The sequence below is a fragment of the Rhinatrema bivittatum genome, chromosome 9 (genome assembly GCF_901001135.1).
Source record: "Rhinatrema bivittatum chromosome 9, aRhiBiv1.1, whole genome shotgun sequence".
Classification (NCBI taxonomy): domain Eukaryota; kingdom Metazoa; phylum Chordata; class Amphibia; order Gymnophiona; family Rhinatrematidae; genus Rhinatrema; species Rhinatrema bivittatum.
In genome coordinates this window covers 30,775,356-30,802,567 of record NC_042623.1, presented here as the reverse complement: position 1 = coordinate 30,802,567, position 27,212 = coordinate 30,775,356, and the positions used below count along the sequence as shown (strand labels likewise).

The following is a 27,212-nucleotide window of genomic DNA, read 5'->3' as shown; positions in this document are numbered from 1 at the left end:
ATCTTTCCGCCGACTGTAGAGGAACCATTTTTCCTCTTCCTCGTTCTCTTTCCTCCCTCTCTTCTGCCCTCTTGATAGCAAGAGCAATGACAACAGCATGGGGAGGGGGACACAGCCTGCCCTCTTGTTCCCCTTTGCCTCACCCCTCCCCCACTCCAAAATGGGCTTCTTAAAGGAGACGGGAAAGGAAGGACTGACGAGTGGGCTTCCACCACACCCCAGTCTGGTAGACTGGTGTCTCAGCTGGCATGGTGGGGTCTTCTGCAGAATTCTAGGATCCTTGGGCGGGTTCTTACTGTCACTGTAAGGGGGAGGGGATTTAAATCAGAAGCAGGCAAAAATTGCATGTCTGCATAAAGGTGATGAAGCCTAACATGGAGGCTGAGAGCGAGACCACCGGCAGCTCATACAAGGGTCTTCAGTGACTGTATTGGGAGGCGCTGTATCCCTTTGGTTACGCTTTGTAGACGAGTAGCAACTTGGTGCAGCTGCTTCTCACTCAGATCCCCCACCTGTGATGACATCTGACAGAGGGCAGAGAGAACACAGTCTGAGCAGAAGCCTTGGAGAGTGGAGCTGTGTCCGAGCAAGTGTGTGTGTGTGTATTGTGCCACTGCAAAGATGCTCCTAGGGCCTGGCACCTGCTGCAGGTCACAAATTACTCCGGTTGCAGGAGCCACACTTGTATGACAGGTTTAATGTCGTCATCTTCTCTCCTTTTTGTCTCCCCCAGTGCCGGGTGATGCGGGATCTGCAAGGCACGGCCAGAAAGAAGAGCAGCGGCCCTTCCCTAGGATATGCCTTCGTGGAGTTCCAGGAGCATGAACATGCCCTGGCTGCACTGCGCCACATTAACAACAACCCGGACCTCTTTGGGTCTCACAAGGTGAGAGCTAAATCTGTTACCCCATCAGGAAGCATAGACAGGATAGACTGACAATCCTGTATGCGGGACAGCTAAATAACCCAGTGATACTGCCAATTAAAGATCGGTGTCTGAGGCCCAAACTTCATCCTCTCCCTCTCTCCTTTCCAGCCTGGTTCTGAGGTAGGCAAGGGCACTGCTGGGTCCTGTAATTCCTAGAGTTCATGCCTGGGAGACGAACGTCCAGCAAGAGAGGGCAGTCTTCCCTTCTCCTCCAGGGCATCCTTCCTAACTCCACTTTCTGTAATCACATCCCAGAGATCTGTGTCTTGTGCATGCATCTGTACAGCAGGCCGGCACGTGTCAAAGATGCAGGAATAAACGAGACTACAGGAGGAGGGGGGGGAGTTCCCGTCCGTGCCTGTGGCCTACTAACGTTTGTGTGGATTCACTTTCCTCCCTGAGTTCAGCAGCAGGGGTTGAAGCGGTGGGAGCTGGCACGTCTGCAGGGGAGGGGCCCTCGTTTCCATGCAGGGGGTGGGCGGGCCCAGCGATGCACGACTGTGCGGTGCTCTTGTTAACGCTATGTGTTCTCTCTCCTCTTCCTGGCGCGCAGAGGCCGATCGTGGAGTTCTCCCTGGAGGACAGCAGAAAGCTAAAGATGAAGGCGATGCGAGCCGAGCACAGCTTGGTAAGACGTGTGTCTGTCTTTGCTCGTGACACGTCTCCTTGGGTCTGCACAGATAGCTGTTGGGGGAGGGGCAGGATTTCCTCGGGATCAGGTTCCACTTTCTTGGGTAAAAGGGCAAGTTGTTGTATTTGATGGTGGCTCAAAGAGGTCTCTCAAATAGAAGCAAAAACTGTGTTTTGAGCAAGAGGCAAAGCACCAAAATGTGGCTCCATCCAGGCTCTCATAAATAGACATTTTTTCAGTTTAATTTTTTCTTTTTTCTTATTTGTATTCACTCTGAATGGGCTCCACTAAAATTCACAACTTATGCAGCTTGCGATAAATGGAGGCAATTTTTAAAACCTCTGGGACAATGTGAGGTCCGTAGGTACTTTCCACCCACAGGGTTTGCATCAATTATCAGAGGGAAACTCTGTGCAGGCTTTTCTTTTGAAAATTGACCCCTCCGGGGAAGAAGTAACCCTTTGAAATTTGCACCTGCTTTTTCTTTGGATACTTTTTTTTTTTAAATTGCAATCCTCTGTATGTACCGGGATCAGTCCAGACAGTGGAACCCTGGCCTGTAATGCAGCTAAAAGCCTAGGCATTGTTGCTGTCTGTGTGTGCCGCTAGCCGGGTAAAGGGAGGGGCAGTTGTTAGGTATTCATCCCCATCTATGGCTTCTGAAAATCGCTTTTAAAGAGGGTAATTTTCAAAGGGAATTCTAAAAGTTTAAAAAGAAAAAAAAAAAGGTTTTATACGCAGAAATGGCTGCTTACAAAACTGCTCGCCCGAGGATGTGACATCATCCGGTACGAATGGCTGCTTGAGTCCCGAGCTCTGATCACACTTCAGCAATCGGCTGCTATCGTGCTCAGACCCTCCGTTTTCAGCGCCCCTTGTCTCCCGATGTTGCTGAACTGTTCCATGATGGCCATGAAACCACACCTCAAACACTTTTCGTTTGCAAGCCGGGAGGGTAGGCCACGCTCTGGGCCTTGAAGCAGGGGAAGGAGGCCGACCGCATGGTGGGAAGCACGTCTCGTGAACCTGAGAGCGCAGAGGAAAGTGATGCCGATGCCGGCCTGCCATCCCGGGGTGAATTTCGGCAGTGGTTTGCTGATCTGCACAGCGATTATGGTGTCCCTGAGATCTGAGTTGGGGACGCTGATCCCTGAATTACAGTCACATGTCGGGGCACTCGGCCAGTGCGTCGAAGGGGCTGAGATAAGGCTACTAGATGAACAGGCCGCGGACCTGGTGACCCGACAAAAGAAGGGTCGGGAGGTGGAGGAAAAACTCAAGGACCTCAAAAACAGGTCCAGAAGAGTCAACTTGCGTTTTAGAGGAGTGCAGGAGCTTTCAGAGTTTAATGATTTGCTTCCAAACTGTGGCAAGTACCTGCACAGCTATCTTGGAGTCAGAGGGTGATGAGGACCCGGCACCTGAGCTTAAGTTGGAGCAAGCACATAGGGCGCTGGGGAGCCCGAGAGGTAATCTCCTTCGTGATATTGTGGCTTGTTTTCACAGTTTTGCTCTCAAGGAAAAATTAGCGCAGATGGTAAGAAAGCGAGGGCATATCATGTGGAAAGGTCAGAAAGTAGAAGTGTTCCAAGCCACGTCTGCTATCACTATTCGGAAGAGGAGAGGATTTCGTAATGTTCTTCAGGCCTGAAGAAAGCAGATATTAAATTTCCCTTTTGGATTACAACTCTCTGTTCAATGTAATTCCACAAAGGTGAAGACGGTTGCTGCAGCAGGACCATTCCTAGGCGAGATGGATTTTAATGTGGCTGAGGATTCATCGACTTAGTCGCCCGTCTCTTCAGGTTAGGAGGAAGGAGGAGTAGGCCCGATGGCAGAGAGTACGAGGCTCTGGCCATAGGTTGCAGAGTCATTCAGATGACCCCCTCGTCACCTGGAACGGCGAGTGGGTGCGGAGGCTTCATTTGGGACTTTTATGCATTATATCTTTATATATGCTTGTTCTTTGTGGGGGGTACTTTCCTGGGGTTCCTTGGTTGAGTATTATGGGGGGTGGGGGGGAGGAGAGCGTCAGTGTATTTGCATAGATAGACTGTTTTGTGTATTGGAGTTGGGAGGAAAGCTGCCACAGCTGGATGGGGTCATTCTTCTGCGGGGAGATGCCTGCAGGAGTAGGGGATAGAAACCTCTGGGGGGGGGGGGATGGGGTTAGGGGTTGGAGGATGAAGGAGGATACTCTCTGGTTCTGTTGGGAGTGCAATATTGTTTTTGTTGAGCATGGGTGCGCCAATAGGCTGGGATGTTCTGATTTTACTAGGTTATCATGGGATTGCTTCATATTGTCTGTATTAATATTAAGGGCCAGAACTCAGTGGGGAAGAGGAAGCTATTTTTTTTAAGGAATCCGCTATGTGGAAGGCTAATTTAATCTTTTGCCAAGAGACGCATCCCAGGACTAAATCTAGTGGCCTTATGTCCTCTATGAAGTTTCTCTGCTGCTTCTAAAGAGAGGAAGTAAGGGGGGGCGTGGGTATTCTGATTTCTCATGATTTATTGGCTGATGTGAAGGCAATCCTTCAGGATCGGATAGGGAGATTTTTACTCATAAAGGTTGTCTTACATGGGGAATTGTTTACTTTGCTTAACGTATACATGCCAAATTCTGGGCAGGGTCCTTATTTTGAAGCACTTTCCACTTTAACTAACTGGGCTGAAGGGCACGATATATTAGGTGGGGACTTTAACAAGATATCCATATTTGGATGATTCTGCGGGAGGCCATGATTACACTAGGCTACCGCGACGGAAGTTGAGGGCTTTGTTGTCAAACTAGGGACTGGTAGAGTTTGGCGTTTATGGAACCCCACCATGAGAGATTACACATTTTTCTCTAAGCCTCACCAGTCATATTCTAGAATAGTCTATTTTTTCTTAGATAAAGGCTTAGTAGGGATGGTCACGCAATCATTTATTGGAAATATAATATGGTCTGACCATCCTCCGATTTTTCTTGGATTGAGGGTGGATAAGGAGCGACCTAGAGAACATTCTGGCACAAAACTTTCATCTCCGAGCTTCTCATGGCAAATGAGGACTACATAAAATTCAATGATCAGACAAGGTTAATCCTGCGGTGGTCTGGAAAGGTCTAAAGGTAGTAATCAGGGGTAAGCTGATCTCAAGGGCTACTTTTTTTTGCAGAGGGAAAGAGGCAAAGTTAGGGTGCAGCTTTTATCAAGATTGGGGAAACTGGGGATCCAACATAAGAGGAGTGGAGATACATCTACTTTGACTCTCCTCAAAGCTGTCCAACAGGAGTTGCGGAAGCTAGATACCTTTGCATTAGCCTGTAGTTTAGCGCACACAACGCAGAAATGTTTCAGATTTGGAAATAAGGCCAGCAGATTCTTGGCTACAAGCCTGAGGGAGAAACAATTGCTTAATTATATTCTTAAAGGTAAGCAAAGGGAGGGGTATTTTCTCTTTGATATCACCCAAATTTCTAATAGATTTGCCTAGTTCTATGGGGAACTATATGTGGGCGACAATACCATTAAGGATGATGACATAACACCTTATCTTAAAGATGTATCTCTCTCATGCCTGTCTGAGGAAAGGAGGGTGAATCTGGATGCTCCAATTAGGGAGGAGGAGGTCTTAACTGCTATCGAGGACTTCAAAGTGGGAAAAGCCCCAGGGCTGGATGGCTACACAGCCCGCTTCTATAAGTCATATAAGCAATCTTTGGTGAGACTCCTTATGGCCATGTTTACATTTTTGTGAGGGAAGGGGGGGGGGGGGGGGTCAGCTTCCAGAGGGTTTCAATGTGGCTGGGATCACGTTTGTCGCAATGGTGGGGATTTTACAGGTCCATATCTCCTATAAACCTCGATTTAAAGCTGCTTGCTACGGTGCTATCTCGAAGACTTAGCAGAGTAGCTCCATTAATAATTCACAGGGACCGGTCTGGGTTTGTTCCGGGAAGGTTGGGGACGGATAATGTGCATAGGGTCCTTAATCTTGTGTAGCGGGTTAAGAAAGAGAAGTTGCCTGCTGTCAGTTGACGTGGAAAAAGCGTTTGATAGAGTCCACTGGCCTTACTTATTTCAAGTCCTCAATAGATTTGCTTTGGGGTCCTCATTCTTATCCTGGGTGCAAGCACTTTATTTACCATCCTAAAGCGAGTGTAAGAGTGAACGAGGGGTATTCTGATTTCTTTGACGTAGCTCGTGGTACTAGGCAGGGATGCCCACTTTCCTCTGCTGTTTGCGCTATCACTTGTACCCTTTGCCTCTGGAAGATCCTTGGCTGAGGTGGGGGGAGGGGCATTTATATTGGGTCACACTCCTCTAAGCTGTCCCTATTTGTTATTCACGATATCAAATCCCGAGGTGTCCTTACCTGTCCTTTTGGTTGACATGAGGAAAATATGGGAGGGTTGCGGGGTTCAAGGTAAAGGAGGATGAGTTGGAACTTCTGAATTTAACATTGGGAGATGAGAGCAGAAGTCGTTTGAAGCGCACCCTTCCATTTAAATACTTAGGAGTGAGATTATGTGCAGATTTTGGGAATATGAACATTCTCAGTTATGGGCCCTTGTAGAGGGGCATTCTTAATGAGCTGGATAAGTGGGAGTGCTTACAACTTTCTTGGTTAGGCAGGATTCATGCTATAAAGATGAATGTTCTTCCAAGATGTTGTCACTTTTTTCAGATGCTTCCCATAGCTATTTCACCGAGTCTCCTCAAGGGGTGGCAGCAGAAACATTTGCTTCCTATGGAGGAGAAGACCGCCTAGGGTATCCAGAGCTGTGCTTTGTTAGGACCACATGTCAGGGAGGGCTGGGAGTCCCCTAACCTTGCCTATTACTATGCTGCTGCCCAGCTTCATGCTATTTTTGCATGGAAGCCCATACTCCAGCGTAGATTGTGGGTTACGATAGAGTAGGATTTACTGGGTTTGTACTCACTGCAACATTTGATTTGGTCCTATGATAATACATCTGCGCTCTTGCAAAGGGCCTCTCCATGTAAGGGCCTTACGTGCTCTCTTTGGGATAAATATAAGGCTAATTTAGTGGGAGGTTTTTCATTATGGCCTCGTTCTTATTTTCTTCTTTGTAGTTTATTTCCGCCTGGGTTGGTGAAATCAACTATTTTGTTTTTGGAGTAGGGTGGGGATTGTTAGATTAGATCAAGTCTGGGATGGGAGTTCTGTTTATTGCTTTGAGGCAATTTTACAGAGATATCCTTTGACAGAGCGAGAGAGATTTCGATATCTGCAATTGTTTTCTTTTGCTCATTCCCAGTGGGTTTTGACAGTGTTGCGGAGGCCTAAATCACGCTTTGAGGACCACTGTTCCAATTTGGCTGTGCTGTCAAAGGCCATTTCTAAAATGTACACGTCATTGTTGAGGGAGATAGTAGCAAAACCTAAACATGCTCTTGGTTGGGGAAAAGGATATGCAGGTGACGTTGGAAATCTCTGACCGAGACCTGTGTTATCAAATGACGGGTAGTGGGTTGATTTCCTCCAGGGTCATGGAGAATGGGTACAAAACTGCTTGCCCGATACACGAAGGCTTTTGCAGTTGTGGCCTCAAGTTTGCGGAATGTGTTAGAGGATCTACAAACTCAAAATGATTATTTTGCATTATGCAAATCAAATTACGCCTTCGATAGCGCATAGGCGTTTTTAGGTAGATGTCTATTTGACAAGTGTTACTGTATTGTAGATATTTTATTGTATATACAGTTGTGTATCATGTTTCTTAAATGGTAAATCTGCTGACATGAGCCACATCGATCATAATTGTGGAATATTAAAAATAAAAAATGAAATAAAAAATAATAGTAAATAAGATAAAGTTCTGTGCATAGGCCTTATGTGTGCACACGTTTACTCAGGGTGGGGGGGGGGGGGGCATGCCGAGGTGGAGGGCGGCATGCCGAGGTGGAGGGCGGCATTTAGATTTACGCACCCACTTTTGTGCCATTTTCAAAAGGGCACCGTCAAAATTTTTACAAAACATTTCTGCGCGCAGATTTAGCAGGCACTTTCGTTGGGATATCTTTCAAAATGGGGGAAGTGTGTGTGTGCTGTCCCTTTTGAAAAATTGGTGTAACTTACACAGGCAGTTAGAGAGCTATTCCCACACAGTACATACACAAAATATTTTTTCCTGTTCATACCAGATCAGTGGGTTTTGCATCCCTACCAGCAGATGGAGGCAGAGAATAAAAAGTTTTCAGGCACTGCTACTTAACCGAGAGTGCCACCTGCAGTCCCTAAGTATTTCTCTGTCTCCAGCAGCTGATAGAGGTGCAAACCTGCAGTCCCGAAGTTTAGTTTAAAAAAAGGAAGAAGAAAGAAAGTTAGAAGAAGTGAAGACTGGTTCTCCCTGAGGTGTTAAGTTCCTTCGTGGGCCATCTCTTGGGTTGAGCAGGGCGAGCCGGGAGGGGGGGGGAGGGTTGGTCATCCCTGGCCAGGCTCAACCCTCGATTTCCAGGAGGTGGGAAAGCCAGGGGTCCTGGTTCCCTCGCACCCTCTAAGACCTTCTCAACTTCCCACCGAGTGGACCAGCCAGGAGCAGGAAAGTATATCTAGAAAAAAAAAAAAAGGTGTCTTAGTGAGAGTAAGGCTTTGGTCGGCTGTGTCGGTACAGTAAGTTGCTTTGGGGATGAGATGGGACACACGCAGCACAACTATAGCACCGGGGGTTGGGACAGTGCTGGCAGCTAATAAGGTTATTTTTGCCGTGGACCATGGCAGAAACATGGCGCCTCCTGCAGAGAATGGGAAAGTGGTGTGAGATGATCGAGCTTCAGTGGGGCTTTGTTGTTTGCCTGCTGTGCCTCCGAAGGGGAAGGGTCCTCCGTGGAAGGTGCAGCAGGCAGTTGCTGCACGCATTCGTCACGCTCCGTTCAGGAGGCCCCGGGAGGGTCGGAGGAGATGGCAGCTATGTTGCCTCCCCATGGCAGGAGGACTGCAGTTATTAGGGAGTTCAAAGACTTCCCTTCCCCACTGTCTGCAGTGCAGCACGAGCCTGTAGAAGACAGAGAAGTTGCAGGGGAACCTGGAGAGGACGTGGTGAAGGAATCCGGTGGGTCTAATAAATTATCAACGGATTTTGTCTTGCTGCTCCACAAGGCCTATCTGGCTAAGAGGGAAGCGGCGAGTAAGCATCCAGCCACCCACAAGTCCCAGCGATCAGCTAAGAAGCCTAGAGCAGAGGCACAGCCCAGGTTGGGGGACATTCTTCGGCTGCTAGGCCTGGGATGCCCGTCGGGGAGGGGGCAGCTCCACAGGAGGACCTGCAAGATGACATGGGCGCTGATCCTGGGAGCGCTCCAGCAGGTAGTGAGCTTGATGTGGAAGAACTGGGGATCAGGTCATGCAGGAGGATTCGGACAATGAGGGTGTGCACCCTGTTTTGGACAGGCTGCATGGACCACCAAAGGCCTTCCCTTTGCTGATGAATGTTAAGAAACTGATTGGGAGTGGGATTCTCCTGAGGCAGGTCTGAAAGTGGCCGGGGCTTTGGCCAGGTTGTATCCCTTTCCAGAGGAGACCTTGGAGGTTTGGAAACTTCCAAAGGTAGATGGGGGCGGTAACTGCAGTAACCAAGAAAACAACCATTTCTGTGGCAGGGTCAATGGCATTAAAGGATGTCCAGGATCGGAAGTTAGAAATCCTGTTGAAGAGGCTGTTTGAGGTCTCAGCTTTGAGCCTTCGAGTTGCATTCTGTGCAAGCCTTATGCAGAGAGCTTGTTTGTGCTGGGTGCAGAAGGCGCAAGAGAAGACATCAGGGGGCTCCGCTGAAGCTAACCAGGAGGCTTGGTTGGAGGCTGGGATCGCCTATGTGGCGCATGCCATGTACGATATGGTGCGGACATCGGCCAGGAATATGGTGTCCGCGGTACTCGCCCATAGACTCCTGTGGTTGGTAATTGGGCAGCAGATATGTGGTTGAAAGCACAGCTTTGTAATTTCTCCTTCAAAGGAAAGCTGTTCGGAGAAGATCTGGAGCAGCTAGTGAAGCTTTTGGGAGAATCAAAAGGGAATAAGTTGCCTGAAGATAAGACTGGCAGGAAGACCTTTCTGCCACATTCTCATTTTTCTAATAATAAGAGTTCTTCCGAATCGATGCAGAAACAAGATCCAGGAAGGCATCAGTCCTTTCGGGGTTTCGTAGACCTTCCAGAGATAGCTGTAGACAGGGCACCGGAGGAGGTAAGGCTGCCCAATGAAGGGCTGTTCCAATCCTCCCTGAAAGCGGTTGGGGGGAGACTTAACCCTTTTTTACGAGGAATGAACATAAGAGCATAAGAAAATGCCATACTGGGTCAGACCAAGGGTCCATCAAGCCCAGCATCCTGTTTCCAACAGTGGCCAATCCAGGCCATAAGAACCTGGCAAGTACCCAAAAACTAAGTCTATTCCATGTAACCATTGCTAATGGCAGTGGCTATTCTCTAAGTGAACTTAATAGCAGGTAATGGACTTCTCCTCCAAGAACTTATCCAATCCTTTTTTAAACACAGCTATACTAACTGCACGAACCACATTCTCTGGCAACAAATTCCAGAGTTTAATTGTGCGTTGAGTAAAAAAGAACTTTCTCCGATTAGTTTTAAATGTGCCCCATGCTAACTTCATGGAGTGTCCCCTAGTCTTTCTACTATCCGAAAGAGTAAATAACCGATTCACATCTACCCGTTCTAGACCTCTCATGATTTTAAACACCTCTATCATATCCCCCCTCAGTCGTCTCTTCTCCAAGCTGAAAAGTCCTAACCTCTTTAGTCTTTCCTCATAGGGGAGTTGTTCCATTCCCCTTATCATTTTGGTAGCCCTTCTCTGTACCTTCTCCATCGCAATTATATCTTTTTTGAGATGCGGCGACCAGAATTGTACACAGTATTCAAGGTGCGGTCTCACCATGGAGCGATACAGAGGCATTATGACATTTTCCGTTTTATTCATCATTCCTTTTCTAATAATTCCCAACATTCTGTTTGCTTTTTTGACTGCCGCAGCACACTGAACCGACGATTTCAATGTGTTATCCACTATGACACCTAGATCTCTTTCTTGGGTTGTAGCACCTAATATGGAACCCAACATCGTGTAATTATAGCATGGGTTATTTTTCCCTATATGCATCACCTTGCACTTATCCACATTAAATTTCATCTGCCATTTGGATGCCCAATTTTCCAGTCTCACAAGGTCTTCCTGCAATTTATCACAATCTGCTTGTGATTTAACTACTCTGAACAATTTTGTGTCATCTGCAAATTTGATTATCTCACTCGTCGTATTTCTTTCCAGATCATTTATAAATATATTGAACAGTAAGGGTCCCAATACAGATCCCTGAGGCACTCCACTGTCCACTCCCTTCCACTGAGAAAATTGCCCATTTAATCCTACTCTCTGTTTCCTGTCTTTTAGCCAGTTTGCAATCCACGAAAGGACATCGCCACCTATCCCATGACTTTTTACTTTTCCTAGAAGCCTCTCATGAGGAACTTTGTCAAACGCCTTCTGAAAATCCAAGTATACTATATCTACCGGTTCACCTTTATCCACATGTTTATTAACTCCTTCAAAAAAGTGAAGCAGATTTGTGAGGCAAGACTTGCCCTGGGTAAAGCCATGCTGACTTTGTTCCATTAAACCATGTCTTTCTATATGTTCTGTGATTTTGATGTTTAGAACACTTTCCACTATTTTTCCTGGCACTGAAGTCAGGCTAACCGGTCTGTAGTTTCCCGGATCGCCCCTGGAGCCCTTTTTAAATATTGGGGTTACATTTGCTATCCTCCAGTCTTCAGGTACAATGGATGATTTTAATGATAAGTTACAAATTTTTACTAATAGGTCTGAAATTTCATTTTTTAGTTCCTTCAGAACTCTGGGGTGTATACCATCCGGTCCAGGTGATTTACTACTCTTCAGTTTGTCAATCAGGCCTACCACATCTTCTAGGTTCACCGTGATTTGATTCAGTCCATCTGAATCATTACCCATGAAAACCTTCTCCATTACGGGTACCTCCCCAACATCCTCTTCAGTAAACACCGAAGCAAAGAAATCATTTAATCTTTCCGCGATGGCCTTATCTTCTCTAAGTGCACCTTTAACCCCTCGATCATCTAACGGTCCAACTGACTCCCTCACAGGCTTTCTGCTTCGGATATATTTAAAAAAGTTTTTACTGTGAGTTTTTGCCTCTACAGCCAACTTCTTTTCAAATTCTCTCTTAGCCTGTCTTATCAATGTCTTACATTTAACTTGCCAATGTTTATGCTTTATCCTATTTTCTTCTGTTGGATCCAGTCCGATCCTTCTTCTGTTGGATCAAGTCCGATCAATGGGTTCTGGAAGTGATAAAGGAATTTTTGTGCCCTATCAAAGAGGCCTATGTGGTGCCCTATCAAAGAGGCCTATGTGGTGTCCTGTTGGCCTTCTTGCGCCAAGAGGACGGTGGTACAGAACACGCTACAAAGGCTACAGGGCCTGGAAGCCATCATCCCGGTTCCCCTAGGGGAATAAGGATGAGGAAGATATTTGGTTTACTTCGTGGTTCCCAAGAAGGATGGTTTCTTTCGGCCCATTCTGGATCTGCAGAAGGTCGATGCGGACTACGGCTACCACGCTTTCCTATGGAGACGCTGCAGATGGTGATAGCGGTGGGCAAGGGAGAGTTTCTTGCATCCTTGGATCTAACAGAGGCTTACTTCTACGTTCCCATCCAATCAGACCATCAAAAAGTTCTGCGCTTCACGGTGCTGGGAGAGCATTTTCTGTTTCAACTGCTTCCTTCAGTTTTTTATTTTATTTTTTTTATTTTAGATTTTTATATTCAGCTTTTCTGCACTTCAAAGCAGATAGCATTCAGGTACCGTAGGTATTTCCCTATCCACAGAGGGCTTACAATCTGATTTTGTACCTGAGGCAATGGAGGGTAAAGTGACTTGCCCAAGATCACAAGGAGTAACAATGGGATTTGAACCCTGGTTTCCCTGGTTCTAACCACTAGGCTACTCCTCCACTTTGACCACACCAAGAACTTTCACAAAGGTGATGGTGGTGGTGGTGGCGGCCCTCAGAAGGGAAGGGATCCTGATGTACCTGGACGATTGGCTCATCTAGGCGAAGTCAGAGATGGAGTGTCGTTATTCGATCCAACGCGTTATGGACTGTTAAGGTTCCTGGGTTGGGTAATAAACCTAGCGAAAAGCCACTTGGAGCCTTCTCAGTTGTTGGAATATCTTCGGGCTCGTTTCGATACCCATTTAGCCAAGGTGTTCCTTACCTCGGAGAGGGTGGTCAAGTTGCAGGTTCAAGTGTTTCGGCTGCTGAGTCTGTCAGTTCCCAGAGTCTGGGATTATTTACAGGTGCTGGGTTCTATGGTGTCTATGCTGAAGTTGGTTCCATGGGCATTTGCTCACATGCGGCCTCTCTAGAGAGCGCTTTTGTCCTGTTAAAATCCATTGTTGGAGGAATTTCAGCTACCGTTACCACTCCAGAGGGAATCCAGATCCAGTCTCTTGTGGTGGCTGACACATCCCAATTTGGAGAAGGGAGTGGATCTGGAGGACCCAGACTGACTGGTAGTGACCACAGATGCCAGCCTTAGTGATTGGGGAGCAGTATGTAAGGAACTGGCAGCTCAAGGTCGATGATCTCCTGTAGAAGCGACCTGCCTTTCTTCGGATTCGGGGGTGTGAACTGCAAGTGTTCTCAGACAATGCAACAACAGTGGCTTAACATCAATCGTCAGGGTGGAACAGTGGCTCAGAAGTTCTTTAGGTGGAAAAACATCTGGCAGTACTAGCAGCTTCTCATGTGGCAGGAGTAGACAGTGTGCAGGCAGATTATCTCAGCAGACAGCAGCTGGATCCGGGGGAATGGGAGCTGTCAGTGAAGACCTTTGCCCTCATTCGGTGCAGGTGGGGCAGGCCCCAGTTCGATCTCATGGCAACTTGAGGAAATGCCAAGGTTTTTCAGCTGTAGGAGGGAATTTGACTTCGAAGGAATTGATGTTGTAGAGCAGCTGTGGCTGGTGAGACTTCTGCTGTTTGTATTTCCCCCATGGCCGCTCATAGGTCAGGTGTTATGTCTCATCGAGAAACATCCAGGAAGAGTGATACTAGTGGCTCGGGAATGGCCATACCATCCGTGGTTTGCGGATCTGGTTCAGCTGGCAGTAGACTGTCCCGTCTGCGGGGATTACTATGCCAAGGGTCCATCTTTTCAGAATAGGAAGATCACTTCCGTCTGGCTTTTGAAAGGAGGCATTTTCGCTTGAAAAGGTACGCAGAGCCAGTGATTACTACTCTGCTTCAGGATAGGAAGTCATCTACTTCTCTGACATATATCGGAGTATGGCGAGTGTTTGAGTCATAAGAACATAAATTGCCATGCTGGGTCAGACCAAGGGTCCATCAAGCCCAGCATCCTGTTTTTAACAGAGGCCAAACCAGGCCACAAGAACCTGGGAAGTACCCAAACACTAAGAAGTTCCCATGCTACTGATGCAATTAATAGCAGTGGCTATTCCCTAAGTAAACTTGATTAATAGCAGTTAATGGACTTCTCCTCTAAAACCTTATCCAAGCCTTTTTTAAACCAGCTATACTAACTGCACAAACCACATCCTCTGGCAACAAATCCCAGAGCTTAATTTTGCATTGAGTGAAAAAGAATTTTCTCCGATTAGTCTTAAATGTGCTACTTGCTAACTTCATGGAGTGCCTCCTAGTCCTTCTGTTATCCGAAAGTGTAAATAACTGATTCACATCTACTCGTTCAAGACCTCTCATGATTTTAAAGACCTCTATCATATCCCCCCTCAGCCATCTCTTCTCCAAGCTGAACAGCCCTAACTTCTTCAGCCTTTCTTCATAGGCCTATAATTTTCTCCGAGTGCAGGTAGCAAGCAGCCTTAGTCTGTTTCAGGAGAGGCCACTGGTGTCTCATCTGGACATCGTACGATTTCTTAAAGGGGCAAAGAATTTGTGCCCTCTGATTCGTAGGATATGTCCTTCATGGAACCTTAATCTGGTTCTTCGAATCCTTTGTGGACCTCTTTTTGAACCATTGAGAAGGGCGTCTTTGAAGGACTTCACCTGGGTGGAGTGTCAGTTTGGTTTCTCCACAGGAGATTTGTTGAGCAGCGGCTTGGTCTTCTTTGTACACTTTTACCAAGCATTACCGTTTGGATGTTCAGGCTTTGGAGGAAGCCTCATTTGGAGAAATTGTGCTGTGTGCGGGTCTTTCAGGTTCCCACCCAGTGAAGAGGGGCTTGGGTACATCCCACTTGTCTGGACTGATCTGGGGTATGAACAGGAAAGGAAAATTGGTTATTACAAGCTAATATTCATTCCTGGAATACCACAGATCAATCCAGAAGCTCATCCCATTTATTTTTCGAAAGTCTTTTCCTGCTTCGGGATGCTGGTGATGCAGAATTTGGATAAGATTGTACATAGATTAAACAGTTTTGGGTTGGAAGTTTTCATTACCATTGAGGCTGGGGGGGTCTATATTTGTTGGCAGCTCTAACTTTGAACCTTGGTTTGCTCCAGATGAAGAAATCCTTTATGGTTTGAGAAGTAGACATCTTGGCTTATGTACAGGTCAATACTGAGGGACTACAGGTGGCAGTCCTGAAAAGTTTTTTATCTCTGCCTCCATCTGCTGGTAGGGATGCAAGTGGTAAGTCCCCCTGAAGCAGTTTGAACCCTGTAGTTCAAACTGCAGTTGTTGAACCACATGGGGCTCCATAGAGACAGTTCCACAGTTCAAATAACGAGGCTGAGATTTCAATAACAGGCTAGAAGAAGGAGATCTTGTATCTATAGTAGGCACCTGTCAAACAAAAGATGTGGCGATTTGTGGGAAGATAAGGTGTAGAATGGAGACTGGGAGAGCAGGGGAAGAATGGGCTTTGTCGCATGGGGACTGGGGCACTGGGAAGTGAGAGATCAGGGGAATAATGGGGTTTGGGGGAGAGATCAGGTGCGGACTGGGGCACTGGGGTGTGGGAAAGGTAGGAATGGGGACGGGGAGAGATCAGGTGGGTGCTGGGGTTCTGGGGCTGGGTGAGCAGGGCAAGATTGAGGACCAGGATAGAATTCAGTTGGGGACTGGGGCCCTGGAATGTGGGAGAAGTCAGTGGAAGAATGGACTGGGAGGGAGGGAGAGCAGGGGAGAACTGAACTGGTGGGTGGAAGAGCAAGGGATAATAGGGTTGTCACTTGGGGACTAGAGAGGGAGAACAGGTGAAGAACATGGACTTAGATACTGGGTGGGGGGAGAGTGGGAAAGAACAAGGACTTGGAGACTGGGGAAGAGCAGGGAAAGAATGGGGACTTGGTGACCAGGGGCTAAGAGCAGGAACTCAGTGACTGGTTATGTGGGAATTCAGGAGGGCAGGGAACCTGAGATGGGGGGGGAGCAGATCAACGACTTGGAGATGTCAAGAGCAGGGACATAGACAGAGCAGTCATTTGGGGCAGATGGTAGGAACTTGGCAGTTGGGTGAGTAGGAATGGTGGTGTATTAGATGTGCGTATGTGTGAATGACTTGGAATATTGGAGAGAGTATGAGAGGCAGTGGAAAAGGAGCAATAGAAGGCTTGGTAGGGGCAAGAGACAGAGCAAAGGGGCTAAGGAGGAAAAATGTGACAAGGAAAGTTGCTGGAGCTGAGAGAGGTAGATGAAGGTTGGCTTGGGTGTGAGTACAGAAGTGGAAATGAAGTAAAGAATGGATGAAAATTGGAAAAGGAATAAGAGGTTGGAGAAGCATGAAAGATGGAGGGAATGGAAGGAGTGGGAGATAGAAAGCTAGTAGGCAGGTGACATGAAAAGAGGGAGACTGAGGCCTGGAGGATTAGAGGGGGAAGAGGAGAGTTGAAAGTTATGTCTGAGATTAGAGGGCAGAGAAGAGAGAACTCAAGAATAAAGATGTAAGGGAAGTCAGTGCCAGAGACAGATATAGGAAAAGAAAGGGAGAAGACAGGAGGAGGGAGAAAAAATGGTACATGGAAAGGAGATCCTGGAAAAGAACTTAGGAGAAGACCAAAAGAGACCCAGGACCAAATTAACTGCCCACACAAATGTAGAACATGAAACATTTTATTTTCAGTTTAACAAGAGAGGAATGTGTCAAGCTTTGGGAACGCGCATTTCTTATATCTTTATATGTTGCATTTCTGTTTCTCTTTCTCCCATGTTGCACTGTGGTTTCCATTTTTGTTTTTGTCTGCATATTCTCAAATCTAATTTGTGGACACTTATTTTGTATTATGTAAGGGTCAGCATGCAGTGTCTGAGTAGGGATCTATAGCTTGTTCTGTTTTTCCAGTAGGAGGTGTACTGATGTTCTAAGGCCTGTGGTAGTAATTGTAGTGTTTCCCTCTCATAAGTAAGGTTGTTGCTGTTGTAGTTTGGAAGTTTGCTACAAAGGTTCCGAGTATGTTTCTGGCAGGGTTTTGTAGTGCATCACAGTGCGCCTGGTAGTGGAGAAGAGTGTTCTGTTGTCAATGAAATCTAGACCCTAATTAGTTTAACATAACCAAAAATACTATAATTCAATAGAAGGGAAGCATGCATGACATGGTTTAAGGCACACATACCTTTTTCAGTCTTTACTGCTTATACAAAAAAAAAGATCATTTTTGTTTTAGAATATCCTTGGGATGGGTTTTGGATTTTATAATTACTGTGAACAGTTAGAGATTTTTTTTTTTTATAACGAGCTGTATTAAATTAAAAGAACCGAATGAATAAATAATTAGTTGGGTAAAGGTTAAGGGTCACATCCAGTGGACCTATGGGTCACAGTTTTGGGATCAGGGTCACATTTATATCTACTTATAGATTATAAATGATGATGTAAAATTTTAAGTAAAAAAAAATGTGAGATCATAGGATAGGTGACATAGACGACGGCCTGGGTATGGCTCTGTTTTTCCCAGCTACTGCACAGAACTTAGACAGCTTACATCTTATTTCATGATAGACGCTCAGGTTTTATATACTACGGTGTCTTCCCCCTGTCGGTTTGGAGGGAAAATATATTTTTGCTGCGAGTGTTGATCCAAAGAAAATGTTTTTAGTTTAATTCTAAACCTGTTTTGGTTGCATCTGCATGGGCTTTTGTTTGGGGGTCTGGGATTACGTCAGCGAGCTCTTTATACAATGACCTTTAGTATAAACAGTGTTGAAACGGTGTTGTGACCCGCCGTGCCTTTTATTTAATAATTATCTTTGATGTAATATTCATTCAGACTTCTGCAGCTTTTGGTCTTTATCTGTCGTCCTGTTCTAGATTTCCAGGGCAGGGAAATAATCTCCCTCCTTTTTTTTTCCTTTACACAGCAAAAGCTGAGGCAGAAGCAGGCGGCCGAGGGGACAGCAGAGACAAAGGCAGACCCCCGGAAACGGACCAGGCCCGCTTCGGTCGGAGCTGGGGGTTCCGGAAGCGTGGCCGGGGTCGTAGCCCCGGGGCTGGCGCTCTGGTCCGGCTTTCAGACCAAAGCCGAGGTGGAGCAGGAGGAGCTGCCGGACGGGAAGAAGAGGAGGAAGGTGCTGATGTTTCCCTCCCACCGCGGGCCAAAAGTCAGGTGCGCACAGGCTGAAGGGGGAGCAGGCTCAGTCTGAGCAGGGACGACGCGTTCGGTGGTGAAGGCTGCTGCAGAGCCTGTTTAACGGCCCATGAGATCCAGTTCAGCTTAGTTGATTGGTGGCAGTTCTGTCAAAGCATCAGTGGTTTCCAAAAACTAATAAATAGGATAATACGATAATATAATAATGCAACTAAATAAAATCAAATAAGCAATTTACAACCTAAAACAGAAAATCAGACTAATTATAATAATAATTATATATAATAATATAATAATAATAATATTATATAATATAATTATATAATAATAATAAAAAAAGCATTATATTAAAAAATAAAAGCAAGTCTTGTTCAAAATAATAGTTAAAACATAATAAAAAGATCACTTTTGTAACTAAAGGCTTATGAAAAGATCCAGCCCCTTCCGAAACTTCAAATGATCTTTTTCCTGCCTAACACAATGGCATTCGGTAAGAATGAGTCTATGTATCTAAAAGACGAGCGGATCCAGTTGAGATGAGCGAAGTGCGCTACCCGCCTAGCTGCAGGATCCCATGAGGCAGTAACTAACGTTAAACGTCGAGGCCTTTGGACTTTCCTTTACTATTAGGATCTTGGCAGCAGCCATCTCGCTAGAAATAATTTGGGTTTCTGTGGTTCCTTCAATCCAAATAGAATTCCAGCACAAATCATCTCGGGTGATTTCTGGGGAAAGCGGGGAGGTGGTAAAGAAAAACAATTTTGTAGAATGACGCTTTAGAAATACCTCTGGGCTGGTGTCTGGGACTGCATCGCCCTGCACCTTGGGGGTGTGGGGGTGATGCATTTAGGTTGGGGGAGGCCATGTAGTCTGGCCTGATCCATGCTGAGGTTCACGGATTGAGCGTTGCCGGGAGAAAGCCTTAATTCAGAAGAAGGGATCTTGGCGGGCTTTTCTAGAGGGAAGCGGTGCTATAACAGAATGCGACATCAGTAATAAGCTGTGTACAAGTTTTCGTTCAGGGGACGTAGCGCGACGCGTTGTAACCCCGGCCGGTCTTAAAGAGGAAGTTCACCCGTTCTTCTCTGGCTTTAGAATGCGGGACAAGGGGAAGAGCCAGCAAACCCCAAAGAAGAATAAACTACAGTCAAAGAGCCAAACCCAGCAGAGGCAGAAGCCCAAGCAGGAGGTGTCCCTCAAACAGGTAAATACACAAGCACGGTGGGGGAAAAGGCAGGGCCTCGTCCCGTCTTGTTCCATCCCCCTGGTTGGGTAAGTACAGAGGCAACCTGGGCAGAAGCACATGCATAATGATGGGAGAAGTGGGGATGTCCCATCCCGTCCCCCAGGCAGGTAACTGCAGTTCCCAGTACGTACAGGATCAGTCCAGAGACGTGGGTTGTGTATCCCTACCAGCAGATGGAGTCAGAGAACCAAAACTTTGGGCACTGACATATATACGAGAGTGCCACCTGCAGTCCCCCAGTATTTCTCTGACTCCAGCAGATAGTAGAGATACACATCTGCAGTCTTTAGTTGAGTTTTTTTAGTTAGTTTGTTAGAAATTTTTTCTTTTTGTTGCGGTAGCTTCCTGAGGTGTTAGGCACCTTTGTGGACCATCCCTCAGTGGAAGCCGGGCTTCCGGGGGATTAGATATCCCTGGCTGGGACTCGTCCGTCCAGGTTCGGTGGGTGACAACCAGGGGCTCCTGGCTATTCACCACCCAGACTGCTGCAGCTGCTCCTTCAATCCCTTCAAGAGCTTTTGGTTCAGTAAAGTTTTATTTAAAAAAAAAAGATTTCATTTGTTGAGCTGCCGACTGCTTTCGATTTGAGGTAAGGACTCTGTACAGGAGGATTGGGTCCTCTGCGGCCGTGCAGGGAGGCTGGCAGCGTTATTGTCCTTCGGCTCCTGGGGCTCCGGGCTGACCGGAGGACAGGGGTGAGTGTTAACTTTCTGCCTTGCTACTTGTTGCGCGGCGGCACGCCGGGGTTTGGGCCGGGATCGCGCTGCTTTTGGGATTTCCTGCCAGCGTCTACGCGCCATTTTTGTCAGGGCATAATTATTTCTTTCAGGCCGGCCTGGAGGTTTTTCCTGCGTCGCGGCTGCGCGTGTTGCCTAGTATTGGGCCGGCCCCTCCTCCATCCAAGTCGCTATCCTGATGTGTGTGAGTGGCTCACACGGCCACATGCTGAATGCCATGGAGGGCTCATCGGGCCTAGAGGCGTCCTCCCTTGTGGCAGAATCAGGCACATCGGGCCTGGACTCTTGGCTCCGGTGGGGGTCTTGGCTTCGGTGGGGGAGAATCCCAGGCAGGGAGATAGAGATGGGGCCCTGACCGAGTCTCCCCGGAGAGAGGGGGACCCGGAGGGATTTTCCACAGAACTTGTTCTTTTAATGCGCAAGGCCTTCCTGCAACGGAAGCGCTCGGGGTGCAAATCAGCCAGGGCCACGGAAGTTGAGGCGGAGCCTCCTGAGAAGCGGGGTCGGAGTATGGACTATAGTTAGCCTCCTATGGATCAGCCTCCTCCGAGGGTGGAGGGATCCCGGGGGTCACGTGACCAGGCCCCGGGGTCTGGATCAGCTCCACCCTTGGGGGCGGATGTAGGGGCGACCCAGGGGCAGGCAGATACGGATACCGACGATACGGATGACCCCGACGTCTCCCCGGCTGAGGGTGACGATCCCAGTGTGGTGCGGCTTTTTAAAAGAGACGAGTTAAGGCCTCTTATTCTTTAGGTGCTTGAGGTTCTAGGCCTCAAGGTTTCGCAGGAGGAATCGGACAATGAGGGCGTTAATCCCATCCTTGATGGCGTTAGAGGTCCTTCTACTTCCTTCGCTCTGCCAAAGAAAGTCCACAAGCTGGTGACACGGGAGTGGGAAGCTCCTGATGCAGGGCTAAAGGTGGGAAGATCATGGCAGCTCTAGCCCCTATCCACGGAGGTTTTGGACCTACTGAAGATTCCTAAGATGGACGCTGCAGTCTTGGTGGTCACGAAGAAGGATATGCAGGACCGGAAGCTGGAGATCCAGTTAAAGTGGATCTCGTGTTTAGCAGATCAGCGAATGCATCTGGAACTTCGGTTCTGAATTAGGAACCAGAAGCCAGATTATTAATCAGTACAGAGTCCCTTTGCTGAAAACGGGAGGATGTCCTGATGCAATCCCAAAGAAATGATAGAGAGGTTCTCTTGGTATTGTGGCTGACATAGCTGGCATAGCGATGCCACTTTGAAGTCTCCGCGCTGAGTCTTCGGGTGGCGATCTGTGCCAGCCTCATGCAGAGAGCATGTCTATGTTGGGTCCAGGAGTCAGCGGCCAGCTCCAGAACAGTTTCCAGCGGGCCATTGCACTCCGCCCGTTTGGAGGCGGGGGTCGCCTATATGGCGGATGTGCTGTATGATTTGGTACGGACTTCGGCGAGAAGTATGGTGTCCCTGGTGTCGGCTCGACGACTCCTCTGGCTGAGGAATTGGGCGGCGGATTTGTCCTCTAAATCTCAGCTGTGCAATCTGCCCTTCCAGGGCAAGCTCCTGTTCGGGGAGGACTTGGACTGGCTGGTGAAGCTGCTTGCGGAGTCCAAGGGCAATAGGTTGCCTGAGGATAGGCGATCCTCTAAGAAGATGATACCTCCTTGGAGCCATTTTCGGGACACCCGACGCTTCAGAGCTAACAGATATACCACTCCCCCTGTTTCCAAACCCGCTGCAGGGTGTCAGCAGTCCTTTCGTGGGGGTCGCCGTCCAGGTAGAGAATTGGGACATCTCGCTGCGGGCAGCAGCAAAGCCTCCCAATGAGGCCATGAGCACCCATTCCAGCGTCGAAGCTGTCGGAGGCAGATTATCCAACTTTTACGCGGAATGGGCAAGAATTACCTCAGACCAGTGGGTCTTAGAGGTTATCAGAGACAGCTACGCTCTGGAGTTCTCATGTCCGGTCCAAGAGGTATTTGTGGAGTCCCGTGTGGCCTCACACAGCAAGTGCGAGGCGGTCCGAGTGACTCTGCAACGACTTCTCGACCTCAGAGCAATTGTCCCGTCCCGGAAAATCAGCAGGGCCAGGGAAGATACTCTATTTACTTCGTGGTCCCAAAAAAGGAGGGCACATTTCGTCCCATCCTCGATCTGCAGATGGTCAACCGTTGCCTGCGAGTTCCTCGTTTTCGGATGGAGAAATTGAGGACGGTGATGGCGGCAGTTTGAACGGGGAATTCCTTGCGTTCCTCGATCTCACGGAAGCGTATCTTCATATTCCTATTCGGCTGAGCCACCAGATGTTTCTGTGTTTCAAGGTCCTGGGACAAAACTTCCAATTTCGAGCTCTCCCATTTGGTCTGACAACAACTCCTCGAATGTTCACCTAGGTCATGGTGGTGGTAGCGGCCTTCCTCCGGAAGGAGGGGATCTTGGTCCACCCGTACCTGGACGACTGGTTGATTTGCGCAAAGTTTCGGGAAGACTGCGAACGGTCGGTTCGCTTGGTGATGTTCACGCTGGGGTGGGTGGTCAATGTCCGGAAGAGTCATCTGGAGCCCACCCAGGATCTGGTTTATCTGGGAGCATGGTTCGATACCTTGACGGGGAGAGTGTTTCTAGCTTCAGACCGAGTGACAAAGTTACAGTTCCAGGTCCAGTCCTTGATCCAGAGAAGCAATCCCATGGTGTGGCATCATCTACAGGTCCTGGGATCCTTGGCCTCCACCTTGGACTTGGTACCGTGGGTGTTCGCTCACTTGCGGCCGTTACAACGTGCGCTTTTGTCTTGGAGTCCGGTATCGGAACAATTCCACCTGCCAATGCCGTTGCTTCCGGAGTCCAGAGCCAGTCTGTCATGGTGGCTTTCGTGCGCCAATCTGGAACGCTGGGTGACTTTGGACACACTGGATTGGCTGATAATTTCCACCGATGCCAGCCTCTCGGTTGGGGAGCGGTGTATGCGGAGAGGTCCGCCCAAGGGCTCTGGTCGGCGACGGAAGGCTGTTGGTCCATCAACTGTCTCGAGACGAGGGCGGTGCGCCTGGCCCTTCAAGCCTTCTTACCCTGGATTCGGGGCAGAATGGTTCAAGTATTCTCCGACAATGCGACAACAGTGGCGTACATCAACCGGCAAGGTGGGACGCGAAGTCCCGCGGTAATGCTGGAGGCTCGACTTCTGTTCGCCTGGGCGGAGCATCATCTCGGGGGCATTGCAGCCTCTCATGTCACAGGGGTGGAGAACGTACAGACGGATTTTCTCAGCAGACAACAAATCGACCCAGGCGAGTGGGAGCTATCCGCTGAGGCGTGGAACCACATTTGCATCCGTTGGGGAGTTCCTCAGTTGAATCTGATGGCAACCTGGGCGAATGCGAAGACGAAACGCTTTTTCAGTCGTCGATGAGAGCAGGGTTCAGTGGGCATTGACGCTCTGGTGTATCACTGGCCTACGGGAATCCTCCTGTATACCTTTCCGCCTTGGCCTCTCATATGACGGTTCCTTCGCTGAATAGAGTTGCACACAGGATAGGTGGTTCTCGTAGCACCGGAATGGCCAAGTCTGTGGTTCATAGATCTTGTGCGTCTGGCTCTCGAAGGCCCATTGCAGCTGGCCTATCTGCTGCGTCTTCTCCATCAGGGACCCATATTTTTGGATCGGGAGGATCACTTCTCTCTTGCGACCTGGCTTTTGAGCGGCGACGTTTACGCTTGAAGGGCTATTCCGAGCAGGTCATTTCCACTCTCCTCCAGGCGCGGCGTGTGGCCACGTCCATGGCCTATGTGAGGGTCTGGAAGATTTTTGAGTCATGGTGTGCTCAGCGAGAATGCGATCCCTTGACGGCTGATATCCCTCGAGTTCTATATTTCCTGCAGCAGGGTCTCGCTAAGAGGTTAGCATTCAATTCCCTTCGGGTGCAGGTTGCGGCGCTTGGTGCCTTGCGGGGCAGGTTCTACGGTCATTCGGTGGCAGTGCATCTAGATATTGCGCGTTTTCTTAAGGGAATCCAGCACTTACGTCCGCCAGTCTGTTCGGTGTGCCCAGAGTGGAGCTTGAATTTGGTTCTGCAGGTGCTTTGTGGCGTCGTTCGAACCTATCCACAGGTCTTCTCTGAAGGATCTGACTTTGAAAACGGTGTTTCTGGTGGCCATTTGCTCGGCTCGTAGGATTTCCAAATTGCAGGTGTTGTCGCGTCGGGAACCCTTTTTGCGGATTCACGACGATCGCGTGACTTTGCGCACGGGTTCCGTCCTTCGTCTCTAAGGTAGTTTCGACCTTTCATGTAAACCAGACGGTTGACCTTCCTGGCTTTCCACATTGGTCCAGGGACTCTGCCCAGGACAGGGACTTTCATCTTTTGGATGTACAACGCGCCCTCTTGCATTATCTGGAGATTACTAATGACTTCCGTTGTTCGGATCACTTGTTCATTCCCTTTGGGGGCCCAAAGAAAAGGGAATAAGGCTTCTAAGGCAACCATTTCTCGTTGGCTCAAGGAAGCAGTTTGCTCGGCGTATATTGTCCGTGGCCGGCCAGTTCCTGCGGGTTTTAGAGCACATTCCACTAGGGCCCAGGCCTCTTCCTGGGCAGAGTGTCAACTCCTGTCGCCTCAGGAGATCTGTAGAGCGGCAGTATGGTCTTCTATTCACACTTTCACTAAGCATTATCGATTGGACGTTAAAGCGACTGATGACTCGTCCTTTGGTGAGAGTGTTCTGAGAGCTGGTCTTTTGGGTTCCCGCCCAGTGTAGGGTGGCTTGGGTACATCCCACTTCTCTGGACTGATCCTGTACGTACTGGGAAAAGAAAATTGGTTCTTACTTTCTAATTTTCATTCCAGTAGTACTAAGGATCAGTCCAGAGGCCCACCTCTTCCTTCAGATTCCGAAAGACTGTGTTGGCTAGTGTTGGCCTATTCTTTATCCCGAAGCTCCTTTTTTTGAAGTATGGTTTGATGGAGCAGTTGTTTTTTCTGTTGGTTTTTGTCTCGAGCGATGAGGTATTCCAGTTGGTTTCGGATACCGCTCGCTTCTTAGTTCTGTTCTCATGGGCTTGGGTACAGGACAAGTCTGAGGGACTGCAGGTGGCACTCTAGAATATATGGCAGTGCCCAAAGTTTTGGTTTTCTGACTCCATCTGCTGGTAGGGATACACAAACCACTTCTCTGGACTGATCCCACGAACGAAAATTAGCAGGTAAGAACCAATTTTCTTTTCCAGTATAGGCCAAAGCACAAGCAGAGTTCTGATTTTGCAGTAACTTCTGTGTTTTCTCTGTTCCCTCTTCCCAGAAAAAGCAGATGAACAAATCAGAAGCGCGATTTAACCAGATGGTGGAGCAGTACAAGTGCAAGATCTTGGGGAGCACCGGCAGCGCTGTCTCCATGAGACGAAGCAAGTGGTTTGAGAGCTGAGGGCGGCAGAGAAGCTGGCGTGTGCTGCGCTGGGGCAGAGACGGCAGCGTTTGTTCGTGGCTAGGCCTGCACCTGTCCCCAGCCGTGAAGCGCCATGGCGACTGCTCCTCACCCCAGCCATGACATTTAAACACTGTGACGGAGAAAACCCCGAGACAGTCCTGGGCCGGGTCTAGTGCAACTCTGTACTGGATTAGGGTTTACACACACACAAACTCCCAGTGTGCCTATCGCTGGAGACTGCGTGGGATGTTACCCCCCTGAACCTGTCTCTAAAGACCAGACAGCCGTAAAATCAGATTTTAACTTTCGTAACCATTGAAAATACATCACCATTCAGAGTTCCTGAACCTGAAATAAACCATCACCTAAGCAGTGACATCACACATCGGTGACATCGGTGCAGCTCTGATGTCATCAGCTGGGTGGCTGTGGGTTCACCTTTTCCGTCTGTGTACAGATGTATTATTTCTTTTATTTGAACTAAAATAGGGGCGTTTAAGCATGTTTTACTGAAAAGTAAATAGAGTTGAAACATTGCAGGGCACGTCTTGCGCGACAACGCCATTCGCTCCCCTTATTTGTGGCTTTACTGTGAAGGAACGGCACAGCCCATACCCCTCGCCCCGTACAAAAAGAAAAACCCTGAACCCTGTCCTAACTCGCACCCCTCACTCCTGACACCACCTGAGCCGCAAAAGACGACAGAACACCCCTCTCCCGCCCCCTGCCCACCCCTAAACCTGGATTCCTGACCTTCCTTGATTTAAAATACAGAACAGCTCCTGCTCCCCCTATCTACAAAATAAACTGATCCCCCCCCACTCCCTAGTAAGTTACAGCCGTGTCCCCTAATACACCCTTCCCAGCCTCCCTTTATACACCGTGCCCGTGTCTTACCCCAACGCAAAGGCTTCCCTCCTTACCATCCCTCTCCCCACCCCCCTCCATGCCTAAGCCTCCGGCCGCTCATGAGCGCTGAGTAAAATCCAGCCGAGCCCTGTTAGAGGTGAACTGGTGAATGCTGAGAAGGGCGCTGGCCCCCAGCTTTCGCACACTGCAGGGAAGAAAGTGTTGCTTCACGTTTTAATATCGCCCCAGCCTCATTTTAGATTCGTTCAAGTCTTTGTGTACATTTGGAAGGAGGGTAGATCACCTGTGAATGTTTCAGAAGAACATGGGCTGCCCAGTGCTTGCTCTGACTCAGGAGTTTCTTAATCTGTCACACACAAATATATTTTTAGCTATTAAACGTCACTGGAAGAAAAGGGGATCTGAGAAAAAAAAAAAGCTCACTGCGATGGAATTAATTACGAGGGGGCGCTGCCTTATTCTTAGAGTAGCATTTAATTGTGCTCAGATTGGTGTGAGGCGTTTCAGGCGCACACAGATCTTCTATCACTCTGCCGCAGAATCCTGCCAAGTCTTGCATTCCCAGCATTCTCGGACTTCAGAGAAAAACAAATTCAGAGGAAAACATATTGTTGCAGCAACATTATTGTTGTAATGGAAATACATAAAAGGCAGCGAGGGAGGGAAGCTTATACTGTTGCTGCCTGTGCTGTCCCTGTTCTGTGGTGGGGCAGTGTGTGTGAGGGAAGCTTGCGCTGCTCCTGCCTGGGCTGTACCTGTTCTGTGGTGGGGCAGTGTGTGTGAGGGAAGCTTGCACTGCTGCTGCCTGT

At 48.4% G+C, this 27,212-nt stretch overlaps 1 protein-coding gene across 1 annotated transcript in view; it reads left to right on the top strand.

Moving 5' to 3' along the window:
* RBM28 (RNA binding motif protein 28) overlaps window positions 1-26,880 on the top strand; it is a 79,033-nt gene extending 52,153 nt beyond the window's left edge. The window contains exons 15-19 of the mRNA XM_029616013.1: window positions 734-886; window positions 1,482-1,556; window positions 17,916-18,160; window positions 19,238-19,346; window positions 25,408-26,880. Of these exons, the coding sequence (XP_029471873.1) occupies window positions 734-886; window positions 1,482-1,556; window positions 17,916-18,160; window positions 19,238-19,346; window positions 25,408-25,530 (705 nt within the window). The 3' untranslated portion in view covers window positions 25,531-26,880. The remainder of the gene's footprint in view (window positions 1-733; window positions 887-1,481; window positions 1,557-17,915; window positions 18,161-19,237; window positions 19,347-25,407) is intronic.
* Window positions 26,881-27,212: the final 332 nt, after the last annotated feature.